Source organism: Watersipora subatra, chromosome 7, assembly GCF_963576615.1.
Source record: "Watersipora subatra chromosome 7, tzWatSuba1.1, whole genome shotgun sequence".
Classification (NCBI taxonomy): domain Eukaryota; kingdom Metazoa; phylum Bryozoa; class Gymnolaemata; order Cheilostomatida; family Watersiporidae; genus Watersipora; species Watersipora subatra.
Genome location: NC_088714.1, coordinates 34,294,976 through 34,311,707, shown reverse-complemented (window position 1 = coordinate 34,311,707; position 16,732 = coordinate 34,294,976). Strand labels below are relative to the sequence as shown.

Here is a 16,732-nt window from a genome sequence, read left to right as displayed (position 1 = left end):
TCACGCGATTGCTTGCTAATCGCACTATTGCTTGCCAATCGCACGATTGCTTGCTAATCGCACTATTGCTTGCTAATCACATGATTGCTTGCTAATCACATGATTGCTTGCTAATCACATGATTGCTTGCTAATCACATGATTGCTTGCTAATCACATGATTGCTTGCTAATCGCACTATTGCTTGCTAACCACATGATTGCTTGCTAATCACATGATTGCTTGCTAATCACATGATTGCTTGCTAATCACATGATTGCTTGCTAATCGCACTATTGCTTGCCAATTGCACGATTGCTTGCTAATCGCGCGATTGCTTGCTAATCACACGATTGCTTGCTAATCACATGATTGCTTGCTAATCACATGATTGCTTGCTAATCGCACTATTGCTTGCCAATCGCACGATTGCTTGCTAATCGCACGATTGCTTGCTAATCACACGATTGCTTGCTAATCACGCGATTGCTTGCTAATCGCACTATTGCTTGCCAATCGCACGATTGCTTGCTAATCGCACTATTGCTTGCTAATCACATGATTGCTTGCTAATCGCGCGATTGCTTGCTAATCACATGATTGCTTGTTAATCACATGATTGCTTGCTAATCACATGACTGCTTTCTAATCGCACTATTGCTTGCTAATCGCACTATTGCTTGCTAATCGCACTATTGCTTGCTAATCGCACTATTGCTTGCCAATCGCACTATTGTTGCTAAGCTGCGTGATTTCTTGCTAAATGGACACTTTTCTGCTAATTACACAATTGCGTGTTGATAGGCACTCATGGGCTCTGCCCATTAGTATTTGTGCAGAAGATACTCCTACAACTTAGGTAATCCGTTTCTAGAACATTTACAAGATGATGATGTTACGTTATACGAACAGTAAAATGCATATAACTAAGTAGTCTAGTCCATTCTAAGGTCATTTCAAATTCACACCTTTGGCCCTTCAAACAGAAACAACAAACTAAACATGACTGACTTTTAGTTGCTGTGCAGTAACTGTAGTTTTATTGATTGATATTGACAGCTTTTCTCCTTTTTCTTACAACTTTCACTTGGTTTGAGTTCATGATTACAGTAATGTTATGTAATTGCGAGCATACACATTCGATGTCATTTTAAATCAATATTTTATTGTTTTTCTAGATAGCAAGGTATATATAAAAAAAATTGTTCGGGTCAAAAATAAAGTAAAACAAAAATATATCTTTACTATCGCAAGAATGATGTTCGCATGTATGTCCGTGTTTTCCAAAGTCAGAGTGAGAGGTTAGGATAAAATAGGGATTTTAATGAGGCTCCAATTCATGACATTCAGCTTGGTAGACCAACACTTTAACTCCTGCACCAATCGACTTCTTTGAGGTGTTTATGAATAGTTATACAGCTACTTATTCTCTGTACAGTGCACCCCGCCACACTGCATTACTTCGATCCAACATTTGCATCGAAAGGCGAAAATTTTGTATAGAAGGGTATAGAAACCCATAGTCATTATCTGATGTAAACATCCCTTTGTAAAAATACTAGAGTTTTACATACATATTAAAAATACACATTGTATTATTGTACATATTAAAAATTAGTAACAAAATAGTATGTAGTAATAATGTAGTAATAATAACTATAATCACCTTAGTAACTTAGAGTATTTAGTGTTTATGATCTGCAATAAAATGTAACATTACAATGTACCATGTGCAGTAAGTGCTGTGGGGAGTTCTTACCTTGAAGACAGACGTATAACATAAACTTTGAATTAAACTTAAATGAATTTCGCTTATTAAACCCACCCTTAAAGCTAAGTTCATCTCTTTCATGCGTTGTGGAAGGAATTTCGGCATCAATATTGGCAGTCGGTCTGATATATTCAGCCAGACCGGTTGCCAAATTTGAATTTCGAAAAAAAATTTATTTTTGTGTCATGAAAAAATGTCAAATGGCGAGGTGGAAAACCGTTGTGTTCCACATCGTAAAGTGAAAAAACCGTATAACAGGGATATCGTAACCCGGAGTGCACTGTAGTTTATCACTACACCTGACGATCTCTTACGGTATTCTATACTAACTAGCGCACCATCGTACTAGTATATTATATACTATAACAGACCCCTATGCATCATCTTCTTTGGCTAACACGGCAAGAGGGAAAACGCTATTATAAGACTAGCTATGAGACTCTGGTTAATCAAATCGAATTTGAGAACTTGCACCTACTTGTCAGTTTACGTTATATGGAGTTTCTTATGAAGCAAAAGCTCCACATAAATTATTTACCGTATGTGGAATTTTTGTTATAGAAGGTTTACATTGTAGTCTACTGTAGTTTCAATTTTTGTCTGTCCACTTGCAAGCTTACTTGCGATATGGTTGGGCAAACTTCAAGCATTACAAGAATATGACTATAATCACACTCACTGGCTACGACTACTCTCATGTTAATCAGGCACACGAGAAGCAGCTGAAAGTCTTGGAGGACGAATTGAAAGAGACTCGAGAAAAACAAGAACAACTGGCTAACATTTCTGCCAAGATAGCCGTCCAAGAGAAGATAGCTGATCTGTTGGGAGATCAATTACAGTGTTCAATTTGTAGTGAACTTATGATTCAGGTGGCTGTAATCTATATATACATTTCTCAGTGTTGGTGTGAAGATGCGTCCTACTAATAGATATAGGCTATACCGCACGCTGATTATTTTAGCGATGCGGCCACGCATCACAATGCCCCGGTTAAGAAAATTGGTTCGTAAGGTTCAATTACTAAATTTGGTGTCAAGGCCAATTCTTCTCATGCGGACAATTATATTATTTCCGTGGGAAGAGCCTCGACATTATCTCTCCGTTCAGTCACACAAAGACAGCACGATATCTCATTTGTTTTGTTTGCTTTTAAATTTTTACAAAGTTTTGATGGATAGCTTCTGGTGGATCAGTAATCTTTTTTATACACACACACACTTCTAGGCAAGAGTTGTTATTAGTTCAGCATAATCGCGATTTTTTTTTCAGTTTGTATTAATTGTATCATTACCAAATCATCTTTTATTGTAATCGTAACAAAACCGACTTAGTTTAGCTGTTACTTGCTAATTATTTCACATTTACATCAAAACCAAGATATTATTACATTTGCCTTTTAAATATAAGCCACTTCTAGATATATTATAGCACTTGTTGCAGATAAAAATGGACTAAATCTTTGTAAATTGGTTTATATTTTCAGCGCTAAAGCTTGTGATTATACTACCAACTAAAACCTTTGTTAAGTTCTATTTCCATAACAATGATAAGTAAAAGCCATTTTGTTCAAACATTTTTGGTGCCATTTGTAGCCCAAGAGTTTTGCTTGTTCACATGCCTTCTGCAGCCATTGCATCGAGCAGTGGTTGAAGATAAAGAAGGAGTGCCCGGTGTGCCGTGATAAGTTCACCTCTGCCACTCATAACCACCTGCTTAGTAATCTCATTCAAAAGGCCGTCGAAGAACTATCAGATGAGAGCAAGTTACTTAGGGATACCCTCATCAAGGAGAGGGAAGGTCGGTTTAAATTGTTATTTCTTTTCTCTAAGGCCTTCCGTGGGTGACTAGTATATTTGAGTGTTCTGAAACCACAGAGTTGCAGCATTCAGTATAAATGTAAAGCATTAAAATCTAGTTTAATATATTAATGGTGATTTTAGTGCATATTAAAGAATAGAGAAAGCATAATATTATTATGCTTTATTATTCATCTTGAGGTGTTGACTGATGTTCTAAAAAAAGAATCAAGAAGATTGACCAACCAGAAGCTGAGATATAGTCAGCCAAACACAGGTCTACCAAAAAACAAAAGTGTTTTGGTAATCATCAATATATGACGTATGAAATCGACTTGTGTGCCATTGGTCAATTAAGCCAACTGATGCGCTCTCCTATAACAATCACGGCGTTTTAATTGGTTTAATCCCTGGAAGTATAGAACAATCAAATTGGGCCTAAGAATTCGTTCCTAGAATTCCGAACCAGTCCCTCTGACGTGTAGATTAGTTTTAGCATAAAATAATTACACGCATCTATTATTTCGCAACATTTCGCTATCTTGCTAGTTCAGCTCAGTTTTGTTGTTCTCCTACTTAGCTTCCCTATTCAGACTCATCTTTAGCATTGTTCAGATTTTTTAACTATAGCTAATAAATAGAATCAATTAAATCAATCATCAATCTCGGTTATCATTTGGAATTTTCTACAAATTATATTAGTTACATCATTTATTCTATACGCAGTTATATTATTATTTTGTATAATATGCATTATGAATATTATATAAATCATAAAAAATAATCATAGATAAGATAATAGATCAATAGAAAAATCAAAGCAAAAGTTATCGTTTTCTTTTCTTATAGCAAGAGCAGCACGGTCAAGTTAGTCTTTTTAAGATTATGGCTGTAGTGAACTTCCAGTCTGTTGATAGTGACGATAATCATGAAAATCAACTGAATGCTGCAGTAGATACACAGTAGAAGAATGCTGCAGTAGATACACAGTAGAAAAATGATGAAGGAACAAAAAGTCCCATTCCTATTTCTTATTGTAAACAAACTGCAACTCGCGGATATCGCATATAGACTATACACGCGCCGTTCGTTGAACAGATGATCTTCGGAGCATATCGGTGGAGATCGAGATAAAATTTGAAGCACAATAGTCAAAATCTGCTCTTCTGCTTTAAAAAATCATGGCGAGGAGTTGTGGGCAAATGCCTTTACCACACAATGTTTGGATGATTTTCCTGAGAAACCAGAGCTAGTATGTAAATTATTTACTATCGCGAGAAGCGTTTCACATCTCGTAGCCAAAACAATCATTATACATAACGGCGGTAAGGGTGCGCAACTCCGGCACATGACCATTAAGTCGATTTTATACGTCACAGTTTTCGGGATTTTCGAAGGGTTTTCCTCTGATTCTTTATTAGGTAGACCTGTGTTTGGCTGTCTATATCTCAGCTTCTAGTGGGTCAATCTCCTTGATTCTTTTTTTAGAACATCAGTCAACACCTCAAGATAACTAATAAAGCATAATAATATTATGCTTTCTCTATTCTTTAAAATGTTTTTATTATATTGATTTTGAGATTATTTTTAAAATAGTATTCTGAGATACTTCACTTGTATGTCCTTGGAATACAGGTAAGAAGTGCAATGACACTCCAAATTTCCAAAAACAAACAAGATGCCTTCATAAATGGATGCCTGGAACATACCATAAACCTCTATTTGAATGCCATGCCACTCTATTTTCTACCCTTCTATAGTGGCGCTTTATTAGAGATGATATTCAAATAAAGGGTGGCGTTGTATTTTTCAAATAGCTTGTCAGAATTTTGGTAAAATAAACTCAATTCTTTTACAGGCGAAGCGAATGTCGCCTTTATTTTGCACTCTCCTTTGGGCGGAGTGACATCAACCCTTTTGGATGCAACAAATCTACTAACTCACTTACAAGTTATCGTAGATCTCTAAATGAGTAGGCATTAGGAAGCTGAAAAATATCTCTACCGTTTGATAATTATTGTCTGCAATTAACCTGCGATGATATTATATCTTGCGCCCTACGTTGCAATTTGTCAGAGCTTTCAATCTTTTATGTCACTCTAGATTTGAAGGCATATTTTTATTTTATAACTATATTTAATGGTGTGACATAAAAGCTCATTGCATTTATTGATACGTTTGCTACAGTTTGCAGCCAAAACTGACATTTTATGTGCAAGTCGAGTTTAGATAACCGCAGTGATACTGTCAAATAATACGATAAAACTCTGCAAATTTATAAGTTATATAATAATAATCTATCAAATGCTACAAATATATATTCATCAACAAGTGACATAAACGAACCATACTTATAATGCATGCAGAAACAAAAATTAACGTTTTTGATAGAAAAATATTTGCATCATTTGCTCGGCCAGTTACATTCTGTTTGTTGCTTTCGTTTGGAACCCATTGCATTCTGATTGTTGTTCTCATTTGGAACCATTTCATTTTCTGACTCTTCAAAACCTTCCACAATGTCTTCTGACCTCAACTTTTCTTCCAAACAACATCCAAACATTCTTTTGAGCAGGGCAATAAATAATGAGATACATTTAGCCGCATGCGCACTAAGCACAATTTTTAGCCTAAAACTGGTTGTGCAGATTTCATTGTAAATGTAAATTGTTTCAATATACGTCGAAGTATCAAGATCTAGCCTCAAACAGCTATTAATTCTAAGGTGTTCTTTTCAAGGTTTTAGTGATAAAAATGAAAACCATAGCAGTTGAAAAAGGGACTTGATATGAACAGAAAAAACGAAAAATTACCATAAAATCTCTAATTGAACGCCACCTTTATTTGAACGACACCTCCAATTGGCCGCCACCCTGAGAGAATGGTTGAAATATAGACCGTCACTCCCCAATTGAATGCCACCTCCATTTGACCGCCATTTTGACATTATTTGATCTTTACGAGCTCATAATATCAACTGATCAAGAGAAAAGTGTCCACAAAACCGTATTAATAATATATCGTTCATCATTAACAATTAATTATGTCGTTGTCCAATTCTAAAGCTTTTCGTTTTTCTCGTTAAAGGTTGACTGGCAACAAAATTCATATTACAGTTATTTGGTATCAAAAGATTCACCATATCTTACTCTGCTGTGTTGTAGGTGCCAAATATGTGGAAATGTGATCACAAGCTCTTAAAAGCTCAAAAACAAAAAGCCGCCGTAGATTGGAATCAGTTTATTTCACTGACGTTGTCATTACATTTGGTTATTGTTTTGTCACGTGATGTTCTCACAAATTGAAAGGCCAATAAAAGGCTCAATATAAAACTCATAGCGCTAGTTTATGACAAACACTTTGGGTTTTACCGCAAACCCCGTATCAAATATAGATGATCGTTACTTTACAGTTTTTTTTCGACTTGGTCTAATCGGTTTTAATCGGCTAGTCGAATCTGATCATGTGACCCAATACTTTGCAAATAATTTCTGCCACATTTTTCGATTATCACCGGTGACCAACAGGCTCGTCATGATTATCAGAGAATAATATGTACTCCTTCGAGCTAAGGTTAAAAAATTAAACGAGTTTTCACGGTAGGTTATAAGATATTAGTGCTGGAAGTGACAGCATTACATTGATGATGAAATAGACGCATAAGGACAATCGACATGGTTTTCTTGAATGCGTGAAGTATATTTTTTAAAATATCTCAACGAATGAGGTTTCATGAAGGTGTAAACAGAAACAATCTTGTACAACTACGTCCTATTGGAGCCGTTTTGGAAAGAGATTCTAATCTACAGCAGCTTTGTGATGGCGGCGATTAACTGTTCGTTTTTGAGCTTTAAGGAGTTTGTAATCCCATTTCCACATATTTTGCGCCTACAACACAGATGAGTAAGACTTTGGAAATCTTTTGATACCAAATATCTGTAATGCGAATTTTGTTGCAAGTCAATTTTTAAAACTTTGAAAGCAACATCATAGAAATAATCAATAACGATCTCAGGCTAGTAGTAGTTCTCTGTTTAACGTGGTCTTTCTACTTCGAAGTAGCCTCCATATATAAAAACGGCTTAAATTTACGATGGTAGATGAATTTTCAAAGCAACATTATAAAAATAGTTACTGTTTCAGGCTAGTAGTGGTTCCTTGTTTAACATGGTCCTGATATAAGTACATATACATATATAAAAACGGTTCAAGTTTACGATGGTAGATGAAACTTTGGAAGCAACGCCATAGAAATGACTACTGTCTCAGGCTAATATTAGTTCCTCATTTAACGCGGTCACCATACTTCTAAGGACATGCATATAAAAACCAGTTTGCATGTTTGGACTAAAGGTTACGTTTAGCGAGCAAACTTTTACGCGTTGCATTGATCCTACATACAGCACGTGAAAGTTTTGTTCTGTCCCAAAAATGTTTGGAGGCTAATATCTACTAGTTCAGCATTGCAGAAAGAGTTGAGGCCAGAAAATATTGTGGAAGATATTGGACAACTAGAAGACGTTTGTTCCATCAAAAACAAAAATCAGAATGCAGCTATCTGAACGAGCAAACGATGGCAATATTTTTGTTTTAAAAACGTTTATTTTTTGTATCTGTATGTAACATAAGTATGGTTTATTTATGTCATTTGTTCATGAATATATATTGGTATCATTTGAAAGATTATTAGTGTATAACTTATAAATATGCAGATTTATAGCATGTTATTTAATAGCATCCTTTCGGCTATCTTAGCACGGCTCACAATGCATCGATGCTCATAACCCTACTCCTATTGCACATAAAATGCTAGTTTTTGCTGCAACTGTAGTAAACATATCAGTGAGTGCAATGAGCTTTTATTCAACATTGTTAACCCTTTTGCAGGCATAGCGACATTGTCGTTTCGCGATACTGACGCCAATGGGCAGAGCGACTATTATGTCGCCACGCGAACGTTTTTTATAAATTGTTTTCAGGTTAGCTTATTGCATTTTTTTATTTAATTTTTTTACTAATAGTAAACTAAAATATATTGGTCTCTGTTAGCAACCAAAAAATTGGCCATTTTGAGAAAAAAAATGATCGTTTTTGCAATACTAAGCGTCCAAAAAATCCGAAATAAAAACGTTTTTGAATAAATTGGAGATTTTTGTTTGTAGCTTGTTTATGTTTCTGTTACTGCTTTCTGAATATTTTCCCAGAGTGCAACAACTTTCTTTTACTGTCATGGCGTCCACCAAAGGCTAAAGGCAAAGCTATAGAGGAACAACAACAATAATAAGCACATGATGTCAAGACTGGTGTAGGCCTCTGCAAGGGCAAATGCTTCTAAAATTACTATAGCTAAAGAAACACTAAGAATTTGACTTATAAATGTTTATTTGTATTTACCTGTATAATAAAAACATAATACGCATATACAATATCGTAAATAAAAGTGTATCAATGGTTTTTTTAAATCATTTTGTGGAAAATTAATCTGCCCCGGGGGTCTCAAATAGCCCCAAAAAAACTTGCCTGCGAAAGGGTTAAATATAGATGGGAAATAAAAATGTCTTCAAATTCAGAATGAAATAAAAATTGGAAAATGCCAACAAATTTTAAAGGACACAGGCTATAGTATCATCGCAGGTCAATTACAAGCGATAGATTTTCAACTGGTAGAGATATTTATCAATTATACAAGTTTATTATGTTCCTAGAGCGCCATGACATTTAATTAGATATTTACCGTAACTGTAATTGATGTAACCGAGTTATTATTAGTACGATTTTGTGGACACTTTTCTACTGATCACTTACTATTATGGGTTCATAAAGATCAAAGAATGTCAAAGTGGCAGTCAAAAGGAGGTGATGTTCAAATAAAGGTTTTACAGTGTGCCTGTTGACCTATCATCGAGCTAATCATTCCAGAGTTGTTGAAATTCAAATCAGACACAAAGCATTGGCTGCAGCATTGATCTCAGCAATTTGTACTATTTGTGCTTAGCTACTTTATGAAAAGATAGAAATTTCAAGGAATGATGGCATAAATATTGCAGTACAGTCAAACCTTGACCCACAAAGTTGCTAATGCAATATCCGCTTTGGGTATTGAAACATTTTGATGAAAAAATTGAGATTATGTTGGCTTCTTAATTTCGAGAACATAGAACAATTATAAATGCTTAAAGTAATTAGATATTATACTGATATATGTCTATGTACTGCCAATGTGAAGCAGTACAAATTGGTGTACCCTAGCACCTTGCAAAGCCCGAAGGTAAAGTGACAGCTTTTTTAAAATTACATTTATTTACACCTATATAATCATGACATTTTGTTTTACATCGATGGTTTTGATATTAGAAGAACAAGAAGCCAGTTTTGAAAACAAAAAATCTCATGATGCAAGCTCCAAGCGTTCGCATAAGGGGTTATTATTTTGCAAAACACAGGCTTGTGAGTTACGATATCAACGTTGACGATGAGCCAATTCTTGAACGCGAAACAATAGTACTTCCGTTGGTCGTCATTTTTATACATTTTTTTCTCATCTAGTTGTCATGCTACATTGTTATGGTTTCCCAACATGCCAGCTAATTAAAATGCAAGGTCAAAGCTTATTCCACAAATACTGGAAAAGTCTGTCGTATTGATGTCTCGCATTTACTTTCGAGTGGTTTTCATAGAGTTATTCCAATTGGCTTGTGAGTACATCTTGTAGAATGTGCTAGTCAGAAATTTTTTTCCTACAAATATGAAATTTCAAGTTGGCTGTAAAAATTATGTATTGGAAGTCATCTGTTAAAAAGCCACCAGCCATGCTCAGCTTCCTCTAATAAGGATTTTGAACAGACAATTTGTAGATAACCTAGTTAAAAACTAGTGGTGTCAATATAATCACAAATGTCGTAGCTGTTTCTGTCTTTCTGTTCTTTGTGGGTTCATAGTAAATAAAGCAAATGTTCTCACTACTATTTATGCGTCCAACTAATGTAACCATCAAATTTGGTCCGACACTGTTGAAAACTTACAGTTTGCTATACAAAAGTATAGCAAAGTTTGCTGTACTCAGTTGCTTCACTTTGGCAGTTGAGTTGGCATCCGCAGTTCTTCACTACCAACTCCATGATTAGATAAAGCAATCACAGATGATGATGGCGTTAATTATGTAAAGGGATGGTTGCTAGTGCGTTACAAGCCGCCATGCTCATAAATGTATACGGAAAGTGAGAATATATCAGTATTTTCTTCACTATACTTGTTGCATGTTGGCCACTAAAATATAACATGTTCAAGGTCATGATCAATTGTTCGCCTTTGTTTCATTAGTACTGAATAGCAATATCAAAATATGGGGTTACTGTTTCTGGAAAACTTGTTCACATGCTATAAGTGAACCCGCCGCTGGTTGAATCAACCAATAAGATGCCAGTCAAGCAAAAGTGCAGTATTGAAACATCAAATTGTTGGATCATGAGAGAACACTAGCCTTGTTAGTGAGACTATGGCAGCGGACCAGTGGTCTCCAGTGATCTCGTGGACTTGCTATTACACATAAAAAGTGATGGGCAAAATGATTTTGGATATTTGTTTGCCAGTCTGATTTGGATAATAATATTTTTAAACTTGACACGATTGCAATGGCCTCTAACAGCAAAATTGTATGTTACAATAAATAGTTGTTGGGCCATTTATTGCTGGTTTATAACTGGCCTTCTGTGGCAATGGCAGGTGTGTAACAGTTCATGCACTTTATTCCTGTAGGATATATAGATTTCAGAAATAGTGCCCTGTAATTACCAGCATCTACAGTAAGAATGGCTTAAAACTAAATAAGGGCGTGCAGCATGTAAGGCTCTTTAAATGTGTGATTCGGACAGAGATTTGTTACTTGTCTCATGGACTATCGGCCTTATTGTAGCTAATAACAATTATGTCTCGTTTATCCCTACTACCTTATGTCATGTTATGTTGGAATGTTAAAGGCACTAGACATCTACATGTGTAGAGCTCGGCTAGTATGTTTTGATACATATGTACTTGGTCAGTCTCTACTCTATCTCAAGTCTTAAGCCAGGTCTTAAGTTGGCAAACAAAGAACAAATGCAGATGATATTATGAATATGCTATTTGACAGCTGTACGAAACGTTTTTCTCAGAAAGCTCTTCATTTGCAACAGTGCCTCCAAATGCTGAGGTTAGTCAGAAAAATAATTGTGACAGTTATTATAAGAGTATTATGCTGTTTATGTTCAGAAGAGATGGCGGCGAAGAATACAGAAAAATGCAAAACAAAGAAATCGAGTTCCAGAAGGTTGTCAAGGCCACCAAGGAGTGCCGCAACACGCACTGCCTCGGCTGCTAACTCCACCATCACTACTTCTACGAGAGCCAACCGTACAATCACAACCACGGCTGTGACAACCAACCTTACAAATACTACCACTTCTGTGACAACCAACCCTACAAATGCCAGCACTTCTATGCCTCCAGCTGCCTCAGGTATTGCTCCTCTTTTTGGAACAGGGTATAGAATCCCTCGAATCACATCCCAGCCATTTGAATCCACACCAAGGTTTGCTGGTACACCCATGGAAGCTCACTTTCATAGCCTGTCAGGTCCAAGATACCCAAGAACTGTGCTTCTCAACGATGTGCCTCTTAGGCCCCTAACCTCAGCGAGTTTTCCTCAAACTAATGTGCATTCCATAACAAATGGTTTTGGTCAGAGACAGAGATCACAAAAGAGGCAGCAGAGTTCTCTCAGTGTAAATAGCCATCCATTGCGGCTGAGTGTGTGTTCATCAACGCCTATAATTAGTATCACTTCGTGCGTAAACCTTAGTGCGTCATCCAAAGTAACAACTCATTCCAACAGTTCGGCGACCACTCACTCAGTTACTCCATCAAGATCAGTTCTTGCTACAACTTCCAATTCACAAAACATTGACACGCTGTCATATCACGCTACGGTTGGTCAAGTAGCCTATCAGTTCTCCTTGCCTCGTAATACTAAGTTTCCTATCGCAATCAAAACACTTGATGGATTTCTGCACTGGGTCGCACCACAATCATCGCCTCCAACAGCGCTGTTCAACAGCGAAAGTGCAAGCATTCCTTGCAGCATTATGCATGTTACCAAACCTTAAGAATGCTAAATAAGCCCGGTTTTTCATTGCTTTTTACCTTTCAGATATTTGCTCGCACTCACAGCTTTTGAATCTTGCTATATATTTTGTGTCTACTATTTTTATGCTGCAGAGATTATGTATTTTTGCTGGAAATATAGTGATATACGCTGTATAAACTAGTTATAGAATAGATAGCATGTCCAAGTATCACTTTCTTTTATACAAACTGAAATCTTTTTACTGTCAGATAACAGTTTCAAAAGTATATTTATCATCTACAAAGCCCAGCAGTTTGTTACCAAGAATTAGGTTATGGCTCCCAGGGTCAAGCGGTGGTCTTGATTATTTTGAACCTGGTTTATAGACCTTCGTGGTATTTTAAGGTACGTTGGAATCGTTATACATGTACATGCTTTCTATTCTGTAACACGTAGATTGTAGATATTGGGTAGCATTCATTTCTAACTTTCCATGATGTGATATTTCTTGTCAATTACCTAGATTTCTTTGGTTTTTGATCTGTATTTGTTCAGCTTAAAAGACTAATGGGTTCTCTTAAATACTAAAAACCTTTAGACTTTTTATGTAAAACAATATCGGATCAACGCTCCATTAAGGTAATGTATTGTTTTTCAACTCAACTTTTACTCATTCTTTAACATAAGTCAAAAAAATGCTGTCAATACAAAAGTTTTGTCAAATATTTCCTCTTGCTAAAAACTGTTTTGACAATTCTTTCTCTGGAAATTCCTCAGCACACAGTTTCTTGGGCATTGCATTTCAAATATGATTATTAAAAGCGCTATAGCTATCGAGCTACCGAACAAGCAAAAAGTGCTTCCTCTGCTTGTGGTTTTCTCTCACCAGGAGCCATCAAGTTATTGTTTATAAGTGTATCACAGCATCAGAGTAAGTCATTGGTCTTTCAAGGATAGATGGCATTTCAGAGTAGGCTTTGATCATTCCCTGAAACCATGCTGTACGTAGTGTTATATTTGCATAGTTTTTGTTGCAGGTGGTCCGAATTCTGAAGTTATAGACTTGACTACTGATGATGAGTTTGAAGGTGAGTCACGCAGATAACCTGGTCAAATAACCTGCAATATCACTCTCCAATTGCTTTGAAGTAATGCAACGCTTTGTAATTGTGATTATGGTCGCTTACATATTAAAGCGTCAAATCAAATACTTAATAGTCAGGAAATGAATATTTGCGCTGTCATGGTAAAGAATTGGCAAAACATTGCTTCTTAAATGTCTTGTTGGTAGCCATCTGAAATATCAAAAGTTACCCGAAAATCCATCGGAACTAGTCACTCCATCATATGACTAGTATTTAACCAATATCCCTGTGAATTCATTTTGCTTGCATTGGCACATTTTCTCTGTCGTATCAACAAACAGTTCAATTTTCGTGCTGTCAAGGCTTGGGTGGGGATGTTGTAGCCTGAGAACGTGTCGTAGTTTGTCTCTTTTAACAAAAATACCTCAATCTTTGCTACCATCATTACATTTTGTGCCTTTATCCACTAGTTATAAGAAAATTTAAAAACCTGGCAGCTTGTAAATGGTATTGCTAACATTAAATTTTGAGAGTGAAGGCAGCATTTTTTCATGTAGCTCTCTACAAAAAGGTTTGGCAAGTATGTCTACATGACTGTATGATGTGGGTATAAGAATAACTTCTAGGAAGTACAAGGGTTACTTACTCGCCGGTTTGTCTTATATGAACAGGAATGAATTCCTCTGGTACATCAACAACGTCATCTCTATCAACTGGTAGTGATTCAAGTAGTGTTACAAACCAGAGTTTGTCACTCGAACTATTAGACCAGTCAGACTCAGATAATGAAAGCACTAACGAAGATTCACAGGAGGACGATTATTATGGTGGATACAGGAGCACATGGGGAAGCTATGGTCACTGCTATAACTGTGGTAAATATCCTTGTTCACAAGTAATATTGTTTTAGATTTAGGTCTGGCAGCAGTGCGTGAGATAGCACATTTACCTGAGGGCGATGCTGCCATTGAGTTTCTCAGCGGTGAAGAGTACACGGGTACACCAGGCGGCATTCATCAAGGCCTTGGGACATTACAATCGTGGTAGGACAACTCCACATGTGTTACAAGCAAATTGATATCTACATTTGTACAGTATTATTAAAGAGTATGTAGGCTATTAGTAATGAATGGGAATGGTGAATTATATTGTAGTAAATGTTCATGGCTCTGCGACCGTGAACTACCATATTGAATATGCATTGCAATTTGCATCATGTTCATAGCAGTGACCATACAATATTAATAGCATTGTTTATGCCCAGCTCAATAGACATGTTTGTCAAGTCTTACCATGCAGCTACCAAATAGCTTCTACTACGGCTACAACTTGATATGACTATTGATACTCTATCTTAGTGTTATTAGCATTTGCAATATTGCATTTGCAAATAAATAATTAAATAAAAATTTAATTGCTAATATTAAATTGCTAATACTAAAATTGCTAATATTAAATTGCTAATACTAAAATTGCTAATATTGAATTGCTAATACTAAAATTGCTAATATTGAATTGCTAATACTCAAATTGCTAATATTAAATTGCAAAATTCTTGCAATTGCCAAACTAGAGTTGGTGATTTACTAATGTTGCGAAGTTTCAAGATTCCAATTACTAAAGTAGCAAGCAGTAATATTATTGCCACAATTACTAAAATGTTGCAGTATTCAATAAAATTTTGAATTGAGTCATTGGTTAAAGGTTGTAAGCGCAGATAGCCGTCTGTGAATATTAATACTGCTGACATGTTCTCACAGGTAATACAGGACACTGGAGGCCAAACTGTCCATACCGCTGACATATCCAGCTGACACGATTCGCTGCTTTTAGGTCAAGACGTATTATAAGTTCTGAATATTCACAACATTCTAGTCATTTTTGTCATAAAATTTTATTGTAAATAAAGCATGCGAGTACAATACCGGAATCTATAATATCTAATTGTTTTCATTTGTAAATATTATGTTGAGGATAGATTGTTAAAAGGAATGTCATAGTTTCATCGCTCTCCAGAGTGTTCCAGCTGTTTTACTGTTGCTGATAGCATTTGATATTTTAATCATGTCTTCAACATTAGTACTGTGTGCTCTAGAGGTGTAAATACTAAAACGTATTCATTATTTTTCTTCAGTGGGAAAGTTCTTAGTACGCATTTGGAGAAAATTTTCAGATGTAAGTTCATCAACGTTTCCTGTTTATTTACATTGTTTGAGGTGTGGGAATGTTCAGATTTTATTTTGTTATGTAATATTCCCAAGCGAAGGGTGTACCTAGCCTTGCTACTTCTAAGATCACAGGTTATATTAAAATAAATTTGTATATATGTTGTATTTATCTATTTAGATTTTGCTTTGTACTCTAGACTAGCTCTTCATAAAGTTCTGTAGAGATATTATATGTAGGGTTTGTTACAGTTATTAGTAGACCGTTCTTTAGACTTGAGTGGTGAGAAATTTTAGAGTTGTTTAGCATGCGCTTGTGATTTCTATTCTCACCATTTATAAATACATAATCTTTTATTACTTTTAAATATATCACTTGTGTAAAGCATAAATTCCTATGTTTTTGTTTTGTTGCATAGGTATATTTTAGTGCTGCATGCGAGGCATATTTTTTTTGCTGCACTTATCTGGCTCATTCTGCGTTTAACTTTACCTGGTGAAAAGTCAGTCCATGTAGTGTTGCTCTTTTAGCATTCGGGCGTAAGTTTGTTTCAATTTTATGTTGCTATTTAAACTAGACCCATAACATAAAAATAAATGCCACTCCTTTAAAATTATCTGGATGTTCTGGTAAATATAACCCGCTTAAAGGCTATCCATCATACAAGGCTGTTATTGATCAAACGCTGTTGAAAATTGTATTTAGCATTATAAAGCTTGAATGACTCAATGGCAGGCTGAATGAACTCGGGTAGAAGCAGAAAACTGGTGATGCTCAACACTTTTTATTGTCCTCTCATTTGTCCTGCCTGTTTTTCGTCGTTTTAGCATTTC

At 35.8% G+C, this 16,732-nt stretch overlaps 1 protein-coding gene across 5 annotated transcripts in view; it reads left to right on the top strand.

Annotated features, from left to right (window-relative positions):
• The window catches only part of LOC137399641 (E3 ubiquitin-protein ligase RNF8-like), a 36,456-nt gene extending 20,178 nt beyond the window's left edge, over window positions 1-16,278 (top strand). Inside the window, exons 9-14 of one of the 5 annotated variants that reach the window (XM_068085826.1) lie at window positions 2,457-2,621; window positions 3,345-3,549; window positions 11,796-12,041; window positions 13,686-13,736; window positions 14,644-14,776; window positions 15,494-16,277. In XM_068085826.1, coding sequence (XP_067941927.1) covers window positions 2,457-2,621; window positions 3,345-3,549; window positions 11,796-12,041; window positions 13,686-13,736; window positions 14,644-14,776; window positions 15,494-15,497 — 804 coding nt within the window. In that variant the 3' untranslated portion in view covers window positions 15,498-16,277. Of the gene's footprint in view, window positions 1-2,456; window positions 2,622-3,344; window positions 3,550-11,795; window positions 13,167-13,685; window positions 13,737-14,404; window positions 14,609-14,643; window positions 14,777-15,493 lie in introns of those variants that run through there. The other 4 variants (XM_068085825.1, XM_068085829.1, XM_068085827.1 and 1 more) reach the window with 4 other exon arrangements.
• Window positions 16,279-16,732: the final 454 nt, after the last annotated feature.